This window comes from Hyla sarda, chromosome 4, assembly GCF_029499605.1.
Source record: "Hyla sarda isolate aHylSar1 chromosome 4, aHylSar1.hap1, whole genome shotgun sequence".
Taxonomy (NCBI): domain Eukaryota; kingdom Metazoa; phylum Chordata; class Amphibia; order Anura; family Hylidae; genus Hyla; species Hyla sarda.
Window position 1 is genome coordinate 144,055,904 of NC_079192.1, and position 22,611 is coordinate 144,078,514.

At 38.7% G+C, this 22,611-nt stretch overlaps 1 protein-coding gene across 2 annotated transcripts; it reads left to right on the forward strand.

The window, feature by feature from the left end:
- Positions 1 to 10,238: 10,238 nt before the first annotated feature.
- On the forward strand, positions 10,239 to 21,547 carry MAPK6 (mitogen-activated protein kinase 6). Of its 2 annotated transcripts, none has more exons than XM_056572322.1 (6): positions 10,239 to 10,507; positions 14,455 to 15,624; positions 17,996 to 18,140; positions 18,412 to 18,576; positions 18,693 to 18,894; positions 19,037 to 21,547. In XM_056572322.1, the coding sequence occupies exons 2-6, from the start codon at positions 15,070 to 15,072 to the stop codon at positions 20,130 to 20,132; spliced, it is 2,163 nt and encodes a 720-aa protein (XP_056428297.1). In that variant the 5' UTR covers positions 10,239 to 10,507; positions 14,455 to 15,069; the 3' UTR covers positions 20,133 to 21,547. The 2 variants fall into 2 exon arrangements, with proteins under 2 accessions (XP_056428297.1, XP_056428298.1); XM_056572323.1 differs by lacking the exon at positions 10,239 to 10,507 and adding an exon at positions 10,576 to 10,745.
- Positions 21,548 to 22,611: the final 1,064 nt, after the last annotated feature.

Sequence of the window (22,611 nt, forward strand, 5' to 3'; positions counted from 1 at the left end):
TGTGTATTATGTAGAGATAGATGATGTGTAGATGTGTAGTGTAGAGACAGATGATGTGTAGTGTAGAGATAGATGATGTGTAGTGTAGAGATAGATGATGTGTAGTGTAGAGATAGATGATGTGTATTGTGTAGAGATAGATGATGTGTATTGTGTAGAGATAGATGATGTGTAGTGTAGAGATAGATGTGTAGTGTAGAGATAGATGATGTAGTGTAGAGATAGATGATGTGTAGTGTAGAGATAGATGATGTGTGGTGTGGAGATAGATGATGTGTAGTGTGGAGATAGATGATGTAGTGTAGAGATAGATGATGTGTAGTGTAGAGATAGATGATGTGTAGTGTAGAGATAGATGATGTGTGGTGTAGAGATAGATGATGTGTATTGTGTAGAGATAGATGATGTGTGGTGTAGAGATAGATGATGTGTAGTGTAGAGATAGATTATGTGTATTGTGTAGAGATAAATGATGTGTAGTGTAGAGATAGATGATGTGTAGTGTAGAGATAGATGATGTGTAGTGTAGAGATAGATGATGTGTAGTGTGGAGATAGATGATGTGTGGTGTGGAGATAGATGATGTGTAGTGTAGAGATAGATGATGTGTAGTGTGTAGAGATAGATGATGTGTATTGTGTAGAGATAGATGATGTAGTGTAGAGATAGATGATGTGTAGTGTAGAGATAGATTATGTAGTGTAGAGATAGATGATGTGTAGTGTAGAGATAGATGATGTGTAGTGTAGAGATAGATGATGTGTGGTGTAGAGATAGATGATGTAGTGTAGAGATAGATGATGTAGTGTAGAGATAGATGATGTGTAGTTTAGAGATAGATGATGTGTAGTGTAGAGATAGATGATGTGTAGTGTAGAGATAGATGATGTGTATTGTGTAGAGATAGATGATGTGTATTGTGTAGAGATAGATGATGTGTATTGTGTAGAGATAGATGATGTGTAGTGTAGAGATAGATGATGTGTAGTGTAGAGATAGATGATGTGTAGTGTAGAGATAGATGATGTGTAGTGTAGAGATAGATGATGTGTGGTGTAGAGATAGATGATGTGTAGTGTAGAGATAGATGATGTGTAGTGTAGAGATAGATGATGTGTAGAGATAGATGATGTGTAGTGTAGAGATAGATGATGTGTAGTGTGGAGATAGATGATGTGTAGTGTAGAGATAGATGATGTGTATTGTGTAGAGATAGATGATGTGTATTGTGTAGAGATAGATGATGTGTAGTGTAGAGATAGATGATGTGTGGTGTGGAGATAGATGATGTGTAGTGTGGAGATAGATGATGTGTAGTGTAGAGATAGATGATGTGTAGTGTAGAGATAGATGATGTGTAGTGTAGAGATAGATGATGTGTAGTGTAGAGATAGATGATGTGTAGTGTGGAGATAGATGATGTGTAGTGTAGAGATAGATGATGTGTAGTGTAGAGATAGATGATGTGTAGTGTAGAGATAGATGATGTGTGCTGTAGAGATAGATGATGTGTAGTGTAGAGATAGATGATGTGTATTGTGTAGAGATAGATGATGTGTAGATGTGTAGTGTAGAGACAGATGATGTGTAGTGTAGAGATAGATGATGTGTAGTGTAGAGATAGATGATGTGTAGTGTAGAGATAGATGATGTGTATTGTGTAGAGATAGATGATGTGTAGATGTGTAGTGTAGAGATAGATGATGTGTAGTGTGGAGATAGATGATGTGTAGAGATAGATGATGTGTGGTGTAGAGATAGATGATGTGTGGTGTGGAGATAGATGATGTGTGGTGTGGAGATAGATGATGTGTGGTGTGGAGATAGATGATGTGTAGTGTAGAGATAGATGATGTGTGGTGTAGAGATAGATGATGTGTGGTGTGGAGATAGATGATGTGTAGTGTAGAGATAGATGATGTGTAGTGTAGAGATAGATGATGTGTAGAGATAGATGATGTGTGGTGTAAAGATAGATGATGTGTAGTGTAGAGATAGATGATGTGTAGAGATAGATGATGTGTGGTGTAGAGATAGATGATGTGTAGTGTGGAGATAGATGATGTGTAGTGTAGAGATAGATGATGTGTATTGTGTAGAGATAGATGATGTGTATTGTGTAGAGATAGATGATGTGTAGTGTAGAGATAGATGATGTGTAGTGTAGAGATAGATGATGTGTAGTGTGGAGATAGATGATGTGTAGTGTAGAGATAGATGATGTGTAGTGTAGAGATAGATGATGTGTAGTGTAGAGATAGATGATGTGTAGTGTAGAGATAGATGATGTGTGCTGTAGAGATAGATGATGTGTAGTGTAGAGATAGATGATGTGTATTGTGTAGAGATAGATGATGTGTAGATGTGTAGTGTAGAGACAGATGATGTGTAGTGTAGAGATAGATGATGTGTAGTGTAGAGATAGATGATGTGTAGTGTAGAGATAGATGATGTGTATTGTGTAGAGATAGATGATGTGTAGATGTGTAGTGTAGAGATAGATGATGTGTAGTGTGGAGATAGATGATGTGTAGAGATAGATGATGTGTGGTGTAGAGATAGATGATGTGTGGTGTGGAGATAGATGATGTGTGGTGTGGAGATAGATGATGTGTGGTGTAGAGATAGATGATGTGTAGTGTAGAGATAGATGATGTGTGGTGTAGAGATAGATGATGTGTAGTGTAGAGATAGATGATGTGTGGTGTGGAGATAGATGATGTGTAGTGTAGAGATAGATGATGTGTAGTGTGGAGTTAGATGATGTGTGGTGTGGAGATAGATGATGTGTAGTGTAGAGATAGATGATGTGTGGTGTAGAGATAGATGATGTGTGGTGTGGAGATAGATGATGTGTAGTGTAGAGATAGATGATGTGTAGTGTAGAGATAGATGATGTGTAGAGATAGATGATGTGTGGTGTAAAGATAGATGATGTGTAGTGTAGAGATAGATGATGTGTAGAGATAGATGATGTGTGGTGTAGAGATAGATGATGTGTAGTGTGGAGATAGATGATGTGTAGTGTAGAGATAGATGATGTGTATTGTGTAGAGATAGATGATGTGTATTGTGTAGAGATAGATGATGTGTAGTGTAGAGATAGATGATGTAGTGTAGAGATAGATGATGTGTAGTGTAGAGATAGATGATGTGTAGTGTAGAGATAGATGATGTGTAGTGTAGAGATAGATGATGTGTGGTGTGGAGATAGATGATGTGTAGTGTGGAGATAGATGATGTAGTGTAGAGATAGATGATGTGTGAGGTAGAGATAGATGATGTGTAGTGTGGAGATAGATGATGTGTAGTGTAGAGATAGATGATGTTTATTGTGTAGAGATAGATGATGTGTATTGTGTAGAGATAGATGATGTGTAGTGTAGAGATAGATGATGTAGTGTAGAGATAGATGATGTGTAGTGTAGAGATAGATGATGTGTAGTGTAGAGATAGATGATGTGTGGTGTGGAGATAGATGATGTGTAGTGTGGAGATAGATGATGTAGTGTAGAGATAGATGATGTGTAGTGTAGAGATAGATGATGTGTAGTGTAGAGATAGATGATGTGTGGTGTAGAGATAGATGATGTGTATTGTGTAGAGATAGATGATGTGTGGTGTAGAGATAGATGATGTGTAGTGTAGAGATAGATTATGTGTATTGTGTAGAGATAAATGATGTGTAGTGTAGAGATAGATGATGTGTAGTGTAGAGATAGATGATGTGTAGTGTAGAGATAGATGATGTGTGGTGTGGAGATAGATGATGTGTAGTGTGGAGATAGATGATGTGTAGTGTAGAGATAGATGATGTGTATTGTGTAGAGATAGATGATGTGTATTGTGTAGAGATAGATGATGTGTAGTGTAGAGATAGATGATGTAGTGTAGAGATAGATGATGTGTAGTGTAGAGATAGATGATGTGTGGTGTGGAGATAGATGATGTGTAGTGTGGAGATAGATGATGTGTAGTGTGGAGATAGATGATGTGTAGTGTAGAGATAGATGATGTGTAGTGTAGAGATAGATGATGTGTAGTGTAGAGATAGATGATGTGTAGTGTAGAGATAGATGATGTGTAGTGTAGAGATAGATGATGTGTGGTGTGGAGATAGATGATGTGTAGTGTAGAGATAGATGATGTGTAGTGTAGAGATAAATGATGTGTATTGTGTAGAGATAGATGATGTGTGGTGTAGAGATAGATGATGTGTAGTGTAGAGATAGATGATGTGTAGTGTAGAGATAGATGATGTGTAGTGTAGAGATAGATGATGTGTAGTGTAGAGATAGATGATGTGTAGAGATAGATGATGTGTAGTGTGTAGAGATAGATGATGTGTAGTGTGTAGAGATAGATGATGTGTAGTGTAGAGATAGATGATGTGTAGTGTGGAGATAGATGATGTGTGGTGTAGAGATAGATGATGTGTAGTGTAGAGATAGATGATGTGTAGTGTAGAGATAGATGATGTGTAGAGATAGATGATGTGTAGTGTAGAGATAGATGATGTGTAGTGTGGAGATAGATGATGTGTAGTGTAGAGATAGATGATGTGTATTGTGTAGAGATAGATGATGTGTATTGTGTAGAGACAGATGATGTGTAGTGTAGAGATAGATGATGTAGTGTAGAGATAGATGATGTGTGGTGTGGAGATAGATGATGTGTAGTGTGGAGATAGATGATGTGTAGTGTAGAGATAGATGATGTGTAGTGTAGAGATAGATGATGTGTAGTGTAGAGATAGATGATGTGTGGTGTGGAGATAGATGATGTGTAGTGTGGAGATAGATGATGTGTAGTGTAGAGATAGATGATGTGTAGTGTAGAGATAGATGATGTGTAGTGTAGAGATAGATGATGTGTAGTGTAGAGATAGATGATGTGTAGTGTAGAGATAGATGATGTGTAGTGTAGAGATAGATGATGTGTAGTGTGGAGATAGATGATGTGTAGTGTAGAGATAGATGATGTGTATTGTGTAGAGATAGATGATGTGTATTGTGTAGAGATAGATGATGTGTAGTGTAGAGATAGATGATGTAGTGTAGAGATAGATGATGTGTAGTGTAGAGATAGATGATGTGTAGTGTAGAGATAGATGATGTGTGGTGTGGAGATAGATGATGTGTAGTGTGGAGATAGATGATGTGTAGTGTAGAGATAGATGATGTGTGGTGTGGAGATAGATGATGTGTGGTGTGGAGATAGATGATGTGTAGTGTGTAGAGATAGATGATGTGTATTGTGTAGAGATAGATGATGTAGTGTAGAGATAGATGATGTGTAGTGTAGAGATAGATTATGTAGTGTAGAGATAGATGATGTGTAGTGTAGAGATAGATGATGTGTGGTGTAGAGATAGATGATGTAGTGTAGAGATAGATGATGTAGTGTAGAGATAGATGATGTGTAGTGTAGAGATAGATGATGTGTAGTGTAAAGATAGATGATGTGTAGTGTAGAGATAGATGATGTGTAGTGTAGAGATAGATGATGTGTAGTGTAGAGATAGATGATGTGTATTGTGTAGAGATAGATGATGTGTGGTGTAGAGATAGATGATGTGTAGTGTAGAGATAGATGATGTGTAGTGTAGAGATAGATGATGTGTATTGTGTAGAGATAGATGATGTGTATTGTGTAGAGATAGATGATGTGTATTGTGTAGAGATAGATGATGTGTATTGTGTAGAGATAGATGATGTGTAGTGTAGAGATAGATGATGTGTAGTGTAGAGATAGATGATGTGTAGTGTAGAGATAGATGATGTGTGCTGTAGAGATAGATGATGTGTAGTGTAGAGATAGATGATGTGTATTGTGTAGAGATAGATGATGTGTAGTGTAGAGATAGATGATGTGTAGTGTAGAGATAGATGATGTGTAGTGTGGAGATAGATGATGTGTAGTGTAGAGATAGATGATGTGTAGTGTAGAGATAGATGATGTGTAGTGTAGAGATAGATGATGTGTAGTGTAGAGATAGATGATGTGTGCTGTAGAGATAGATGATGTGTAGTGTAGAGATAGATGATGTGTAGATGTGTAGTGTAGAGACAGATGATGTGTAGTGTAGAGATAGATGATGTGTAGTGTAGAGATAGATGATGTGTAGTGTAGAGATAGATGATGTGTAGTGTAGAGATAGAAGATGTGTATTGTGTAGAGATAGATGATGTGTAGATGTGTAGTGTAGAGATAGATGATGTGTAGTGTAGAGATAGATGATGTGTAGTGTAGAGATAGATGATGTGTAGTGTAGAGATAGATGATGTGTATTGTGTAGAGATAGATGATGTGTAGATGTGTAGTGTAGAGATAGATGATGTGTAGTGTGGAGATAGATGATGTGTAGAGATAGATGATGTGTGGTGTAGAGATAGATGATGTGTGGTGTGGAGATAGATGATGTGTGGTGTGGAGATAGATGATGTGTGGTGTAGAGATAGATGATGTGTGGTGTGGAGATAGATGATGTGTAGTGTGGAGATAGATGATGTGTAGTGTAGAGATAGATGATGTGTGGTGTAGAGATAGATGATGTGTGGTGTGGAGATAGATGATGTGTGGTGTGGAGATAGATGATGTGTAGTGTAGAGATAGATGATGTGTAGAGATAGATGATGTGTGGTGTAAAGATAGATGATGTGTAGTGTAGAGATAGATGATGTGTAGAGATAGATGATGTGTAGAGATAGATGATGTGTGGTGTAGAGATAGATGATGTGTAGTGTGGAGATAGATGATGTGTAGTGTAGAGATAGATGATGTGTATTGTGTAGAGATAGATGATGTGTATTGTGTAGAGATAGATGATGTGTAGTGTAGAGATAGATGATGTGTAGTGTAGAGATAGATGATGTGTAGTGTAGAGATAGATGATGTGTAGTGTAGAGATAGATGATGTGTGGTGTGGAGATAGATGATGTGTAGTGTGGAGATAGATGATGTAGTGTAGAGATAGATGATGTGTAGTGTAGAGATAGATGATGTGTAGTGTAGAGATAGATGATGTGTGGTGTAGAGATAGATGATGTGTATTGTGTAGAGATAGATGATGTGTAGTGTAGAGATAGATTATGTGTATTGTGTAGAGATAAATGATGTGTATTGTAGAGATAGATGATGTGTAGTGTAGAGATAGATGATGTGTAGTGTAGAGATAGATGATGTGTGGTGTGGAGATAGATGATGTGTAGTGTGGAGATAGATGATGTGTAGTGTAGAGATAGATGATGTGTATTGTGTAGAGATAGATGATGTGTATTGTGTAGAGATAGATGATGTGTAGTGTAGAGATAGATGATGTAGTGTAGAGATAGATGATGTGTAGTGTAGAGATAGATGATGTGTGGTGTGGAGATAGATGATGTGTAGTGTGGAGATAGATGATGTGTAGTGTGGAGATAGATGATGTGTAGTGTAGAGATAGATGATGTGTAGTGTAGAGATAGATGATGTGTAGTGTAGAGATAGATGATGTGTAGTGTAGAGATAGATGATGTGTAGTGTAGAGATAGATGATGTGTGGTGTGGAGATAGATGATGTGTAGTGTAGAGATAGATGATGTGTAGAGTAGAGATAGATGATGTGTAGTGTGTAGAGATAGATGATGTGTATTGTGTAGAGATAGATGATGTGTGGTGTAGAGATAGATGATGTGTAGTGTAGAGATAGATGATGTGTAGTGTAGAGATAGATGATGTGTAGTGTAGAGATAGATGATGTGTAGAGATAGATGATGTGTAGTGTAGAGATAGATGATGTGTAGTGTGGAGATAGATGATGTGTAGTGTAGAGATAGATGATGTGTATTGTGTAGAGATAGATGATGTGTAGTGTAGAGATAGATGATGTAGTGTAGAGATAGATGATGTGTAGTGTAGAGATAGATGATGTGTATTGTGTAGAGATAGATGATGTGTATTGTGTAGAGATAGATAATGTGTAGTGTAGAGATAGATGATGTAGTGTAGAGATAGATGATGTGTAGTGTAGAGATAGATGATGTGTAGTGTAGAGATAGATGATGTGTGGTGTGGAGATAGATGATGTGTAGTGTGGAGATAGATGATGTGTAGTGTAGAGATAGATGATGTGTGGTGTGGAGATAGATGATGTGTGGTGTGGAGATAGATGATATGTGGTGTGGAGATAGATGATGTGTAGTGTGGAGATAGATGATGTGTGGTGTGGAGATAGATGATGTGTAGTGTAGAGATAGATGATGTGTAGTGTGTAGAGATAGATGATGTGTATTGTGTAGAGATAGATGATGTAGTGTAGAGATAGATGATGTGTAGTGTAGAGATAGATTATGTAGTGTAGAGATAGATGATGTGTAGTGTAGAGATAGATGATGTGTAGTGTAGAGATAGATGATGTGTGGTGTAGAGATAGATGATGTAGTGTAGAGATAGATGATGTAGTGTAGAGATAGATGATGTGTAGTGTAGAGATAGATGATGTGTAGTGTAGAGATAGATGATGTGTAGTGTAGAGATAGATGATGTGTAGTGTAGAGATAGATGATGTGTATTGTGTAGAGATAGATGATGTGTGGTGTAGAGATAGATGATGTGTAGTGTAGAGATAGATGATGTGTAGTGTAGAGATAGATGATGTGTATTGTGTAGAGATAGATGATGTGTATTGTGTAGAGATAGATGATGTGTAGTGTAGAGATAGATGATGTGTAGTGTAGAGATAGATGATGTGTAGTGTGGAGATAGATGATGTGTAGTGTAGAGATAGATGATGTGTAGTGTAGAGATAGATGATGTGTAGTGTAGAGATAGATGATGTGTAGTGTAGAGATAGATGATGTGTGCTGTAGAGATAGATGATGTGTAGTGTAGAGATAGATGATGTGTATTGTGTAGAGATAGATGATGTGTAGATGTGTAGTGTAGAGATAGATGATGTGTAGTGTAGAGATAGATGATGTGTATTGTGTAGAGATAGATGATGTGTAGATGTGTAGTGTAGAGATAGATGATGTGTAGTGTGGAGATAGATGATGTGTAGAGATAGATGATGTGTGGTGTAGAGATAGATGATGTGTGGTGTGGAGATAGATGATGTGTGGTGTGGAGATAGATGATGTGTGGTGTGGAGATAGATGATGTGTAGTGTAGAGATAGATGATGTGTGGTGTGGAGATAGATGATGTGTAGTGTAGAGATAGATGATGTGTAGTGTAGAGATAGATGATGTGTGGTGTGGAGATAGATGATGTGTATTGTGTAGAGATAGATGATGTGTAGTGTGGAGATAGATGATGTGTAGAGATAGATGATGTGTAGTATAGAGATAGATGATGTGTAGTGTGTAGAGATAGATGATGTGTAGTGTAGAGATAGATGATGTGTAGTGTAGAGATAGATGATGTGTAGTGTGGAGATAGATGATGTGTAGTGTGTAGAGATAGATGATGTGTAGTGTAGAGATAGATGATGTGTAGTGTAGAGATAGATGATGTGTAGTGTAGAGATAGATGATGTAGTGTAGAGATAGATGATGTGTAGTGTAGAGATAGATGATGTGTGGTGTGGAGATAGATGATGTGTAGTGTGGAGATAGATGATGTGTAGTGTAGAGATAGATGATGTGTAGTGTAGAGATAGATGATGTGTAGAGATAGATGATGTGTAGTGTAGAGATAGATGATGTGTATTGTGTAGAGATAGATGATGTGTAGTGTAGAGATAGATGATGTAGTGTAGAGATAGATGATGTGTAGTGTAGAGATAGATGATGTGTGGTGTGGAGATAGATGATGTGTAGTGTGGAGATAGATGATGTGTAGTGTAGAGATAGATGATGTGTAGTGTAGAGATAGATGATGTGTAGAGATAGATGATGTGTAGTGTAGAGATAGATGATGTGTAGTGTAGAGATAGATGATGTGTAGTGTAGAGATAGATGATGTAGTGTAGAGATAGATGATGTAGTGTAGAGATAGATGATGTGTAGTGTAGAGATAGATGATGTGTAGTGTAGAGATAGATGATGTGTGGTGTAGAGATAGATGATGTGTAGTGTAGAGATAGATGATGTGTAGTGTGGAGATAGATGATGTGTAGTGTGGAGATAGATGATGTGTAGAGACGGATGATGTCAGTGCAGCCTGCTGTGTACATAATGTGGTGACTTCAGTGTTGGTGTGAGGTGAGGCCCAGCCCCGGCACTGTAGAGTAAGTAGTCTGTCTCCAGCACAGCGCCCTCGTTCGGCCCGGAGCGGCTTACATACACGCGGTGAATTTTGAATTCTCCCGCCCTGTTGACGCGTTCTCCTGCAGGGGGCGTTGCAGGTGACGCGGTAGGCGGCAGATCGGGTGTCTGCGAGTCTCCGCCCTCAGCAGTCAGTCCGAGTACATGGCGACTGCGGCAAAGAGCAAACGAGAAGACGCAGGGCGAGCGGAGCAGCTGAGCGGAGTCACGAGCCTGGTCCACGGCGTCTGTCCTTCCCTTTATATGACACCTACGAGAGCTGTGAGTATCCCTCCGCCGAGCGCTGACTGCACGAGCCGGGGGCTCCATTGTGTGAGGACAGCCATGTCCCCGGCAACTTAACAATGGGTCTCTCCGCCCGACCTCCCTCTCTACAGACCGGGGACCCGCAGGCTCTCAGGGCTTGTGTGGTGAAACGGCTGTAACCTTCACGGCCACTTGTAGTGAGAGTGGGCTGTCCTGCCCCCTCTGTAGAGCCGGTATACGGGGCTCATTTACGGTACTATGCCCTCTCATTACCTTCCACGTAGCGTACTTTACTGTGTTATGTGACGCGGAGTACGTAATGGGGGAACTAAGGGGCTGCGGGCTCTGGCGTAGAGGCCGTTGTGAATCGCGCCCCCCGTACAGTGTGACTGACGTGTAGCCGGCATACTTGCGGGAAGGAGGCCGGGGCCTGCGGCCAATAGGGCGCCCCTCTGCTGCCTCCTCCTGCCGGTGATATCCTTGCTGACCAGTGACCTCCATAGAAGACGCACGGGAGCCGCAGCGTTCAGTCCAGTGTGTATGAGTCAGCTGACGCGTGTACAGCGTGGCTGCTATTGTGTGGAGCTCAGTATCCGGCGGTGGGTGGAGATGACTCACAGCGGCTCATGCTACGTGGAGCCTGGTGACTACTACACGGCGCGGCCCATTAGGCTGTATGAGTTTGTCATTGCTGGGGTGGGACTACTACACCCATCAGGTCTGACCACCTCCACTCACTCTCCAGGCGGAGACAATATACAGCTGATGCGGCCAGGGAATTCCCTGCAGATTGGCCTGTCTAGTGCGTCATCAGTGACGTCACCGCCTCGTCTGCGCTCATGAATGAAGAAGGGGTCTGCGGACTGGAGGCCGCCATGATGGCGGGGACACCTGTACTGCAGAGGCTGCTGCCGCCTATTGTTCTCTATAAGGAACAGCCATGGTGCTGGGAACAATGGCTTGTATTGTCTTGTGACTGCCCACCTACCACCTATTCATGTGGAGCCTCTGGTTCTATTTGCCAGTTCTTATAATAACAATGTCATGTGCTTGGGGGATGTCTCGGAACCAGTGTCTCATGATGCAAAACTACAACTCCTAGTATGGCCAGCTCTCTGCACATACTGGGAGTTTTTAACAGCTGCAGGCACCCTAGTTGGGAAACACTGAATTAAAGTGTAGAGAGATTCCATATGGCATTAGATAAGGCTACATTCAGATCAGAAAACTGCCCACTATGCCGACTTGTACCACAGCATGCCCACGGTGGATCAGCGGAATGTGGTGAACGTAGTCTAGGGCTCATTCACATCACAGTTCTGCCATATGCTTCAGAGATGTCAGCAACCTATCAAAAAAAAGCCTACACTAGTAGCTACATTCATATCCCCACACAAACATATTTAGTTTGTGGTATTCAGTAGCTTGGTATGCTATCCCTTTGAGTCCCTCTTAATAAAAGTATAGCTGGGGACCTACATGTAGTCACTCACTTACTATGTGCAGGCCATACATGTACACATCAGCATACCGTTTTTTTACAGGTTGCCAATGTATACATGAAGCGTAGAGCACATTTTGATGTGAGTAGGCTTGGTATATGTTAAAGCATTCTTAGGGTGCGCTCCCACCTGGCGTATACGCAGCAAATTTCACACTATGCAAAATTTACGGCAGCAGCGGGAAATACGCTGCGTTTTCCTTGCTCACTATACACACAGGGCTTTCTGGCGGCAGCCCTATGTGTGTAGTGAGTTCCAGTACTTATTAGCGTCTATACACTACAGAGGAAATTCTTTTCTTTTTGGATTTCTTTTCTGTCACGACCACAGTGCTCTCTGCGGGACACCTCTGTCCATTTTAGAAACTGTCCAGAGCAGCATATGTTTGCTATGGAAATTTTCTCCTACTCTGGACAGTTCCTGACATGGACAGAGGTGTCAGCAGAAAGCACCGTGGTCATGACAGAAAAGAAATCCAAAAAGAAAAGAATTTCCTCTGTAGCATATAGATGCTAATAAGTACTGGAAAAATTAAGATTCTTAAATAGGAGTAATTTACAAATCTGTTTAACTTTCTGGCATCAGTTGACTTAAAAAAAAAAAAAAAAATTCACCGGAGTACCCCTTTAACGACCACGGACGTAAATGTAAGTCCTGGTGTGGTGGTACTTAGCGCACCAGGATGTACATTTACGTCCTGCGTAGGACAGCGAGCATCAGAGCAGTGCTTGCATCATACACGGCAGGTTCCGGCTTCTAGCAGCAGCCAGGGACCTGCCGGTAATGGGTGACATCTGCTACCGTGCGGATGTCCGCCATTAACTCCTCAGATGCCGTGATCAGTACAGATCTCGGCATCTGCAGCAATGCGCATGTTAGAATAGCTGATCGGATCGCCTGCAGCGCTGCCGCAGGGATCCGATCATCTGTAATGGCGGCCGGAGATCCCCTCACCTGCCGTCTCCCGGCATCTCCTGCCCTGGTCTCTGATAGAACAGATCAGTATTATCGGCTATCTTCTGCTCTGGTCTGCTCGATGTCTTATACATAGCACTGAACGGTATTAGCAATCAAATGATTGATATAGATAGACATAGAAAGTGTAAGGGGGGGGGGGAGAAAAAGTGAAAAATCCAAAATGAAAATTGTCCGTTTTTCCCATTTTACCCCCAAAAAGTGTAGTTTTTTAAAAATAAACACATCTGGTATCGCCGCGTGCGTAAATGTCCGAACTATCAAAATATAATGTGAATGATCCCATAGAGTGAACGGCGTAAACGAAAAAATTATAAAATGTCCAAAAATGATGTTTTTGTCACATTTTATTCGAAATTTTTTTTAATAAAAAATGATCTAAAGTTATATGCGCAAATGTGGTATTGATAAAAAGTACAGATGAGCCCCATACCGCCCTATAAACAGAAAAATGAAAAAGTTATAGGTTGTCAAAATAGGGCGATTTTTAGATTACTGATTTTTTTTTTTTTTTTTTAAGCGGTACAAAAATATAAAAGTATCTAGCCACGGGTATCATTTTAATTGTATTGACCCGCAAAATAAAGAACACACTCCATTTTTACTGTGAAGTGTACAGTGTGAAAATGAAACCCTCCTAAATGTGCAAAATTGTTTTCATTTTCATCATTTCATTTCATTTTTTGGGGTTTTCCGTACATTTTATGGTAAAAAAAAAAAAAAAGCCCTTATATGGGTTTGTAGATGGAAATATAAAAGATTTTAGAAGGAGAGGAGGAAAAAAACGAAAAGGCAAAAATAAAATTGACCTGGTCCTTAAGGTTAAAATGGGCTTGGTCCTTAAGGGGTTAATAATGTGAAAAAAAAGGATTTGAGGGAAGGTTGGAAAATCTAACAATCCCTTCAATCTGGAAAAAAAAATTCTTGGGATCTGGTACAAGGGTTGCAATAAGATAGCTTTTACTGGCTACAACATAACCCATGTTCTATGGACAATGTGTGTGGGCTGAAAGCTAAAGAGATGTTAGAAATGTATAGAAATCTTATGTATAATGATATAAACGTAAGCATCTTTGCCCTTTATTGTTAAGTGGCAGGGCATAGTAATCTGGGTATTAACGGGCATCTATAATTCTATGATATGTAAGCTCTATATTTTCTCTATAGTGCCATAATAGTGAGGGAGACTGGGGAGATGGCTTCTATTAGCTATAGTGTATGAACGTTGTAATGATCAGCTGTGTACGGCCAGATGTTTCCACTTGAGAGGCAACCGCAGGGGAAATTTTGTATTTCAAGTCAGATGAATGCTGAGACTGTGGGCATTGATGGGTCCCCCACATAGTGTACGACAACTTTTTTTGTTTTTTATTTAATCACCAGTTTTTCTCATATTTATCATTATTTTTTTTTTCTAGATATCTAGACATTGAAAGTCATCCTTTTGTGGCTTTGTTCTAATCTTGGTGTCTTCTTTTCTTGCAGGGTTTGTGAGAATAAGATGGATGGCAGCTTCGATTGTGATTGTGGTGAGCTGGAGCCACCTGATCATTAACAGAAAAACTCCTGTTTAATTTCAAGTCTTCTACGTTTTCCTCTTCGGATGCACTGTATAGAAAATCTAAAAAAATAAAAAAAAATTATAGTGCTTACCAGCACCATAGAATGAAGCTGCTCAGGACCAGTTCAACACTGAATGTATCTGCACTGTGAGGAGGATGTTCATAGAAGCCTATTTCTTGCATATTTATTCATTTTTGTTTCATGTTAACTTGTTTTGCACAGTAGAAGTGTGTGCATAGTATGTCATTTCATTCCGTTTCACTTCCAGTGAGTGTTTTGGTTTATGTTTGCTGGAATGCTGCATCTTATGTGAACTATGAATACGGTCATTTTTATACAGTCAAAACTGAGCTTTAGTGTTACTGCTTGTGGGATACACCAGGCCTGGCAGGCTATGTTTTGAAAATTGGAGGAAACCATTCTAAAGAAGAGTATTTTGTAAGGTGTATGAAACCTTTTCTTTAGAAGCTAGCTGTGGTTAAGTGTCAAATATTCTTAGGAAAAGTGAAAATTTCTGAAGGAAGCAAAGTAGCTAAAATGGCTGAAAAGTTTGAAAGCCTCATGAACATTCATGGGTTTGATTTGGGCTCCCGTTATATGGACTTAAAACCGCTTGGCTATGGTGGGAATGGCTTAGTTTTTTCTGCTGTTGACAATGACTGTGATAAGCGAGTGGCTGTGAAGAAAATTGTCCTGACAGACCCTCAGAGTGTCAAACATGCTCTGCGGGAGATCAAAATTATCCGGAGACTTGATCATGAAAACATCGTTAAAGTATACGAAATTCTCGGCCCCAATGGAGATCGCCTAACCGATGACGTGAGCTCTCTGCCCGAACTGAACTCTGTTTACATTGTTCAGGAGTATATGGAAACCGATTTAAGCAAGCTACTTGAGCAAGGCCTCCTACGTGAAGAGCACGCCCGGCTTTTCATGTACCAGCTGTTACGTGGGCTTAAGTACATCCACTCCGCTAACGTGCTACACAGAGATCTCAAGCCAGCAAACCTGTTCATTAATACTGAAGATCTGGTAGTAAGGATTGGAGATTTTGGTCTTGCACGTATTATGGATCCCCATTACTCTCATAAGGTGAGTAGCCTGTAAACAGAGGTCATTGGATGAGTCCTGTTTTGTGTGCAGGTTACAGACATGTATACGTAATGGCAAAATATGCTGGTCATACACCAGTCCACATAAAATCAGTGATAAATTAATTGAATAACATTTTCACATGACAATGGCCCTTTTTAAATGTATTGAAGACGTTGTGGAAGCATAAAAAATATGGGCAAGCATGATTTGAACAAATTCTGATAGCTAGATGAATGGGTTGGAGAATTACCAAAATGGCGAGTCTTGTGAAATGTTTCCGGTAAGCATTGGACATTTCTACCAAAAGTGATCCAAGGAATGAGTACAAATGAACCTGTGACAGTAATAAGCACTAAGATTAGAGATGAGCGAACTTACAGTAAATTCGATTCGTCACGAACTTCTCAGCTCGGCAGTTGCTGACTTTTCCTGCATAAATTAGTTCAGCTTTCCGGTGCTCCGGTGGGCTGGAAAAGGTGGATACAGTCCTAGGAAAGAGGCTCCTAGGACTGTATCCACCTTTTCCAGCCCACGGGAGCACCGGAAAACTGAACTAATTTATGCAGGAAAAGTCATCAACTGCCGAGCCGAGAAGTTCGTGACGAATCGAATTTACTGTAAGTTCGCTCATCTCTAACCAAGATCCATGAATGCACATGAAAAGGCTAGTCCATCTGGTCTGATCCCACAGAAGTTACTGTAGCACAAAGTGCCTTAAAACTTACTATTGGCTATGGTGGAAAGGTGTCATGCTATACAGTACATGACATTTAGAGTCAGAGAGGGATATTTATCAAAACCTGTCCAGAGGAAAAGTTGCTGAGTTGCCCAATCAGATTGCTTCTTTCATTTTTTCAGAGGACTTTTTTAAAATAAAAGAAGTGATCTAATTGGTCAGCTTTTCTTCTGGACAGGTTTTGATAAATCTCCCCCAAAGTGCCTGTGCTGACCCCTGTCCACCATTGAATGGGCACATGAGCATCAGAACTAAACCGTTAATAAATTTAAGAGCATCATGGAAGGGACATCAGTTACCTGAGAATGGGAAGAAAGCTAATTGGTTTAGTGTATTAAGCACTAAAGTTTATTTTTTTTATTTTTTTTTTAACATTTTGGTAGGATTACTTTTTAATTAGGATTAGTAGCCGATAAAAGTTGACCCCCTATCTAGTATGTGTAAAATGATTACATGGGAAGTCTAATATAAATATATATATATATATATATATATATATATATATATGTATATATATATATATGTATATGTTTGCACTACTTTAGACATCAACTTACCGTGCAGTTTCTGTTAAATAAAACTATAAAGCTATTCCAAACAAATGGGATTTCTGAGGTCTCTTCTGAGCACCATGTACATCCTGTTATGCTCTGTAATTACTGGATAACCTCAATGGGGATTTACTTACAACACACTGTTTAGGTACACAACTAATGCTGTTTGTTCCTGCTGAATGATAACCCTACATTTGTAGTGAATTATATGGTTTATTTGGGTTACTATGTAGCTTATGTTCTAGTGCTATTATTATTATTTTTTTTTTTTGTGTATCAGAACCTCATTTTTACTAGCTGAATATACATCTACTGCAGGAACTACTTACTATACAGTATTGTGTAATAGACATCTTAAAAAGCATTGCTCGAATAAAATCTGGCTTTGTATAGATTTGCATAAAACATTTTGTAGTTTTTTAAAAATATTATCAATTTACTACTGTAAACCTGCTGAACTTTATTCAATTCCTAATCAAAATTGTTGCTCATAAATAGCATCTTTGCCCCGGAGCAGCTCTCTTCTTATATACAGGAAGTTGTTACATGAGTGTTTCCTTACAGCTACTTACTTACCTGTTGCCTGACCTCACATTTACCACTTAGCAATCATGAATGATTAATTCTGAAAACTTCATCCCATAGATTAGTTCAGTGATAAACTGTGAGATTCGATTGCGTGAAATTTAGTTCCTGTAATGCAGCAGGACACAAATAAGGAATATACAGCGAAGTTAGGTATGGTAAGAGATGCTGTTCAGAATAGCAAAGTATGATGACATATGGACAAGTCTGTATATGTACATGGCTTACTAGCGTTTTTAGCCACTTGATTGACATCAAGATAATTTATACAAGTGTAAATGATCTGTAAGAATATCATTAAGACCTTTATAAAAAAAAAAAAAAGTTGGTAACCATATTGCTGAATGGTTTATTGGGAAGAGGCCTTGTTCAGCCATGTATTGCAGATACATATGCCAGTATACATTGATTTATACACATTAGTGGCGTGTTACATTCGGATTTCTTACTCTTATCACTCCTTTCTTCACATCTTTTTCTGTGTTCTACCCAGGGACATCTTTCTGAAGGCCTTGTCACAAAATGGTACAGATCTCCTCGCCTTTTACTTTCACCAAACAATTACACTAAAGCTATTGACATGTGGGCGGCTGGATGCATATTTGCAGAGATGCTGACTGGAAAGACCCTTTTTGCAGGTTAGATTTTATTATTTTATCATTGAAATGTTTTTACTAAAGTAACACTGGCTCAGTTCACACTACCCTGAAAAACAAAAAATAATTTAATTATTCAAGGGTGTGTGTAAAATATATGTAACCTTTTGTTGTATTTTGCCTGCAATGTGAGCTTTGTTTTATCCAGATATATGCATTTTCTGTCTTTTTTTTTTTTTTTTTTTTTTTATACATATGATTTCAGCAGCCTTTAATTTTCCTGTCTAATTTAGCATTTCCTTTGCTTTGAAAGGTGCTCATGAACTTGAGCAGATGCAGCTGATCTTGGAATCAATACCTGTCGTACATGAAGAAGATAGACAAGAACTTCTGAATGTTATCCCAATTTATATAAAAAAGGATATGACTGTGCCACATACTCCTTTGACACAGCTGCTCCCAGACATCAGCCCCGAAGGTGAGTTCATGAAATAGAAAGAATTTGAAATGGTTTTTGTAATATGTAAATGCTCTTATGTCTTTGGGAGAAAAAACTATTTGTTAAAGGTATTTTTTTGCTCCCCCTCCTAACAGCACTAGACTTCCTGGAGCAAATTCTGACATTTAGTCCTATGGATAGACTAACAGCAGAAGAAGCATTGTCTCACCCATACATGAGCATTTATTCATTTCCATTGGATGAACCAATTTCCAGCCATCCTTTCCATATTGAAGATGAGGTGGATGATATTTTACTGATGGAGGACAACCACAGCCATGTTTATAATTGGGAAAGGTACGGCTATCGATAGTTCAGCTATTTATGTTAATATAAGCTATGCAAATCAGTAAGCCTATTGCTGTTGACTTAATATGCTTGATGTATTTCAAATGCTTCTAAAGGAGAGAGAAAACTAAGGAACTATTTGCCATTGCAGGTATCATGATAGTGAGTATTCAGACCTTGATTGGCCTATACACAATAATTTTGAAGGTGACGAAGTCCAACGTGATCCAAGGGCTCTCTCTGATGGAAGTGATGAGGAAGAGGTGCTTGTCGACCCTCGCAAATATATGGATGGAGATCGAGAAAAGTATTTTGAAGATCCAGCTTTTGACCCATACTTTTCTGCTGAGTCTGCTTGGCAATATTCAACCCACCATGAGAATAAATATTGTGATCAGGAGTGTAGTCATACATGTAACTACAAAATGAGGTCCACATCCTATCTAGATAATCTGGTTTGGAGGGAGACTGAAGTGAATCATTATTATGAGCCAAAACTAATCATAGATCTGTCTAACTGGAAAGAGCAAAGTAAGGAGAGGTCTGATAAAAGAGGCAAATCAAAATGTGAAAGAAATGGTTTAGTGAAAGCTCAAATAGCTCTTCAGGAAGCTTCACAGCAGCTAGTTGATAAAGAAAGGGAGAAACGTAAAGAATTTGACTTTGATTCCTTTATAGCAGGTACCATTGAGCTCAGTTTGCAGCATGATTCTTCCAGTGTTGACAAACTCAACGACTTGAATAGCTCTGTCACACAACTTGAATACAAATCCTTAATATCAAAGTCTGTAAGTCTAGAAAAACAGGAGAAAGGAATGGCCAACTTGGCACAATTGGGTGCCTTAAACCAAAATTCTTGGGACAGTCCAATCTTAAGCGGTGAAGACTGTTTCCTTATAGATCAGTTTTGTTGTGAAGTGAGAAAAGATGATCATGTTGAAAAGGAAAATGCCTATACAGGTTACTTAGATAGTTTATTTAGTAAGAAAGAAGAGCCAGAAGTGTTCGATCCTGAGCCAACAGAAGATGAAAAGATTGGAAGTAAAGAAAATGATGAGGGCACCTTGAGTTTCTCTGGAGACTTCATTCTTAATAAACAAGTGGATTGTATTGGTATTCCCCAATTTCAGAATCCTCTTGGTTCCCCCCTTAAATCAATACAAGCCACACTGACACCCTCTGTCATGAAATCATCCCCCCAAATTCCCCCCAAAACTTATAGCAGCATTCTGAAACATCTATACTAAAACACTCAAATTTTTTTCAGATCCTTCTCAATTTTCATGTTTTGTTTTGGTGTTGTTTTTTTTTTCCCATGTTATTCTTTTCTACATAACTTTTTTTTCTTACTTGAAATTGTCTTTTTTACTATGTATTTAACATTTAGTTTTGTTTACCATTGTTTTTACAATCTAAATTTACTTTCTACATTTTAAACTGGCATGGCATTTGCACACAAGGAAAAAACAACAAAATAATGCAACTTAGGTGGAAACAGGAAAAATGCACTAAATGAAGTCTAAATTAAATCAATTGCTATCTCTCAGAATCATATGATATTGCCTTGATGTAACACAGTGAGACATTATATACAGTGAAACCTCTCTGAAACTACCACTCAAAATTGCACAAAAAATGGTCTCCTCAAAGAGAACCTCATAAATATTGAACTGAAAATCTGGTCTGGGTAAGGTGGTGGTCTTTTTTTCCCCCAGAGGTTTCACTGTATTTTCATGGAAATGTCAGTTTCAGCTTTTATTTTTGAGCTAGTTCATCGTGTTCGATTTTTCTTTTCATATCCATTTCTTAAAACACATGATACCAGCAGCAACTGAAGAATGCAGATTTTGGTACGCATGTGTTATCTACCTCAAGGTAACAGTAGGTGGTCATTTATTTGGCCATCAGTAGTGCTATCCATCATGCACCTCTGTTAAGCCAGCATTATTGTAGTAGCTATTCCTAAATGAGAAATTGCAGAGATGTCTGTAAATGTTCTGGATTGCATCCTATGTAGTGAAGTGTTTAATATGCAGTATTTTATTTATTATATCACACAGTTATTTGAAAATAGATGTCTTGAATGGTTTTAAAGAACGCTGGGCAACTACCATCTCTCTAGTTGGTTAACAGCTCAATATGGCCTACTATTTAACACTACACTGGGTCATCAACATCTAGAAAGCCTTAGGTTGTCAAAGTCTTGAATTTTTTTTTACAGTTTACATTGTTGTATATTTAACCTGCATATTAACAAGCTGTGTCTTCACTTTTCTTTTCACCTAATTGTTTTCATTTCAAGGAAAGTTCTCACTGTGTGTAGGAGTTTGTATTTTCAAAGTGCTTGACAGAACTCTACAAAACCATAGGAATTGCTTAAATATTAAATACTTCTAGAATTTTTTTTTTATTGTAATGCTAAGAATGGTGTGCATGGAGTTAATTATGGTACAACATTACTGTAAGTTAAGATTTTTTTTCTCTTTTATTGTATGTTTTTACTGAAATTCCTTTTTTATTTTTGTTTTCAAACCTGCATGAGAAGAATAGCATGTAGTATCTAAATTCCCTGGAAACTTGTTTTGCCTCTGAATTTTGCATACTATTTGTGTACTATTGGGTCCCCTATTTAAGAAAAATAAACATGGCCAGCAACAAAGTATTTTACTCTTCTATTTATTAATCAGTGTACTTTATTATGTAGCTATTCTCATTTCCTAAAAATGTGGTAAATAATTTTACCAATCCTGTTTTAATAAACATGGTTAAATTGATCGGTTTACACAGTAAACTAAGTAGATAGTATGAAGGTTGGAATTTAAGTGTGTTATATTTGTTTTTCTTTTGCTTATCCATTCCTGTTTTGGGGGGGAAGTGGCATAAAAGAATGCATGGGGAGGGGGGGGGGGGGGTGGAGAGGAGAAAGATGATGTCAAGGAGTTGAATGTAATCAGTGTCATTTGATTTAAAAAAAAAAAAATACAACTGTTCTGAAGGGCCTTTGAGTCTGCAACACCATTTTGCAAGCAACATGAAGACCAAAGAGCTCTCCAAATGGCAAAGTGACAAGTGTGAAGTATAGATTAGGATAAGTAAGAGAAATGGGTTCTGGAACCGCTTGTAAAGCTCGGAGCCACACCATACGAAATGACAAAGTCCCAGCAAGAATGAAGAAGTATGATGGTGCTCTGGTTCAAAGAAGGAAGCAAACATTGCAATTACCTTTTGGTTTCCTGATTATTTCATTCTTAGTGACAACATTTGTCTTAGCTGTAACTTTGCTTTTCTTGAGTCTGAATACAGCACATATAGCATATTCTGTCTCTCAGACTCCACCCTAGGACTGCCTAACTAGCAAAATAAATAAGCCTCGCTTACAGCTCAGGTGTAGTATATAAAGTCTAACTACAGAAAAAAAACTTATTAGGAGGGTTTGTGTGCTGCCTTCGGACTCTAGGAAAATAAAATTAAAGGTAAGACAAATTTTGTCATTCTGCTTTGTCCTCAGGCGGAACAGATTGGGTACTTTATAGAAAACCGTAAAGGTAGGTGGGAACGCTTGAGGACAACAGTTTCACAGGCTGAATTCTTAGAAGCTTTAGTCTGGAGACATAGTATTTCACAGGTTAATGTTGTGGACCAGTAGGGTACGTTGCATAATTTTAAAGAAATGGTAACTTTCTTGATATATGCTAGGCAGTTGCCAGAGGGTAGCAATCTAGGACA

What these genes read in the sequence shown, in the direction of transcription:
- MAPK6 (XM_056572322.1), top strand. Translation starts at nt 15,070, where the DNA reads ATGGCTGAAAAGTTTGAAAGCCTCATGAACATTCATGGGTTTGATTTG. An exon ending in ATCCCCATTACTCTCATAAG is followed by an intron (nt 15,625 to 17,995) that starts GTGAGTAGCCTG and finishes TGTTCTACCCAG; the next exon opens with GGACATCTTTCTGAAGGCCT. An exon ending in CCCAGACATCAGCCCCGAAG is followed by an intron (nt 18,577 to 18,692) that starts GTGAGTTCATGA and finishes CCCTCCTAACAG; the next exon opens with CACTAGACTTCCTGGAGCAA.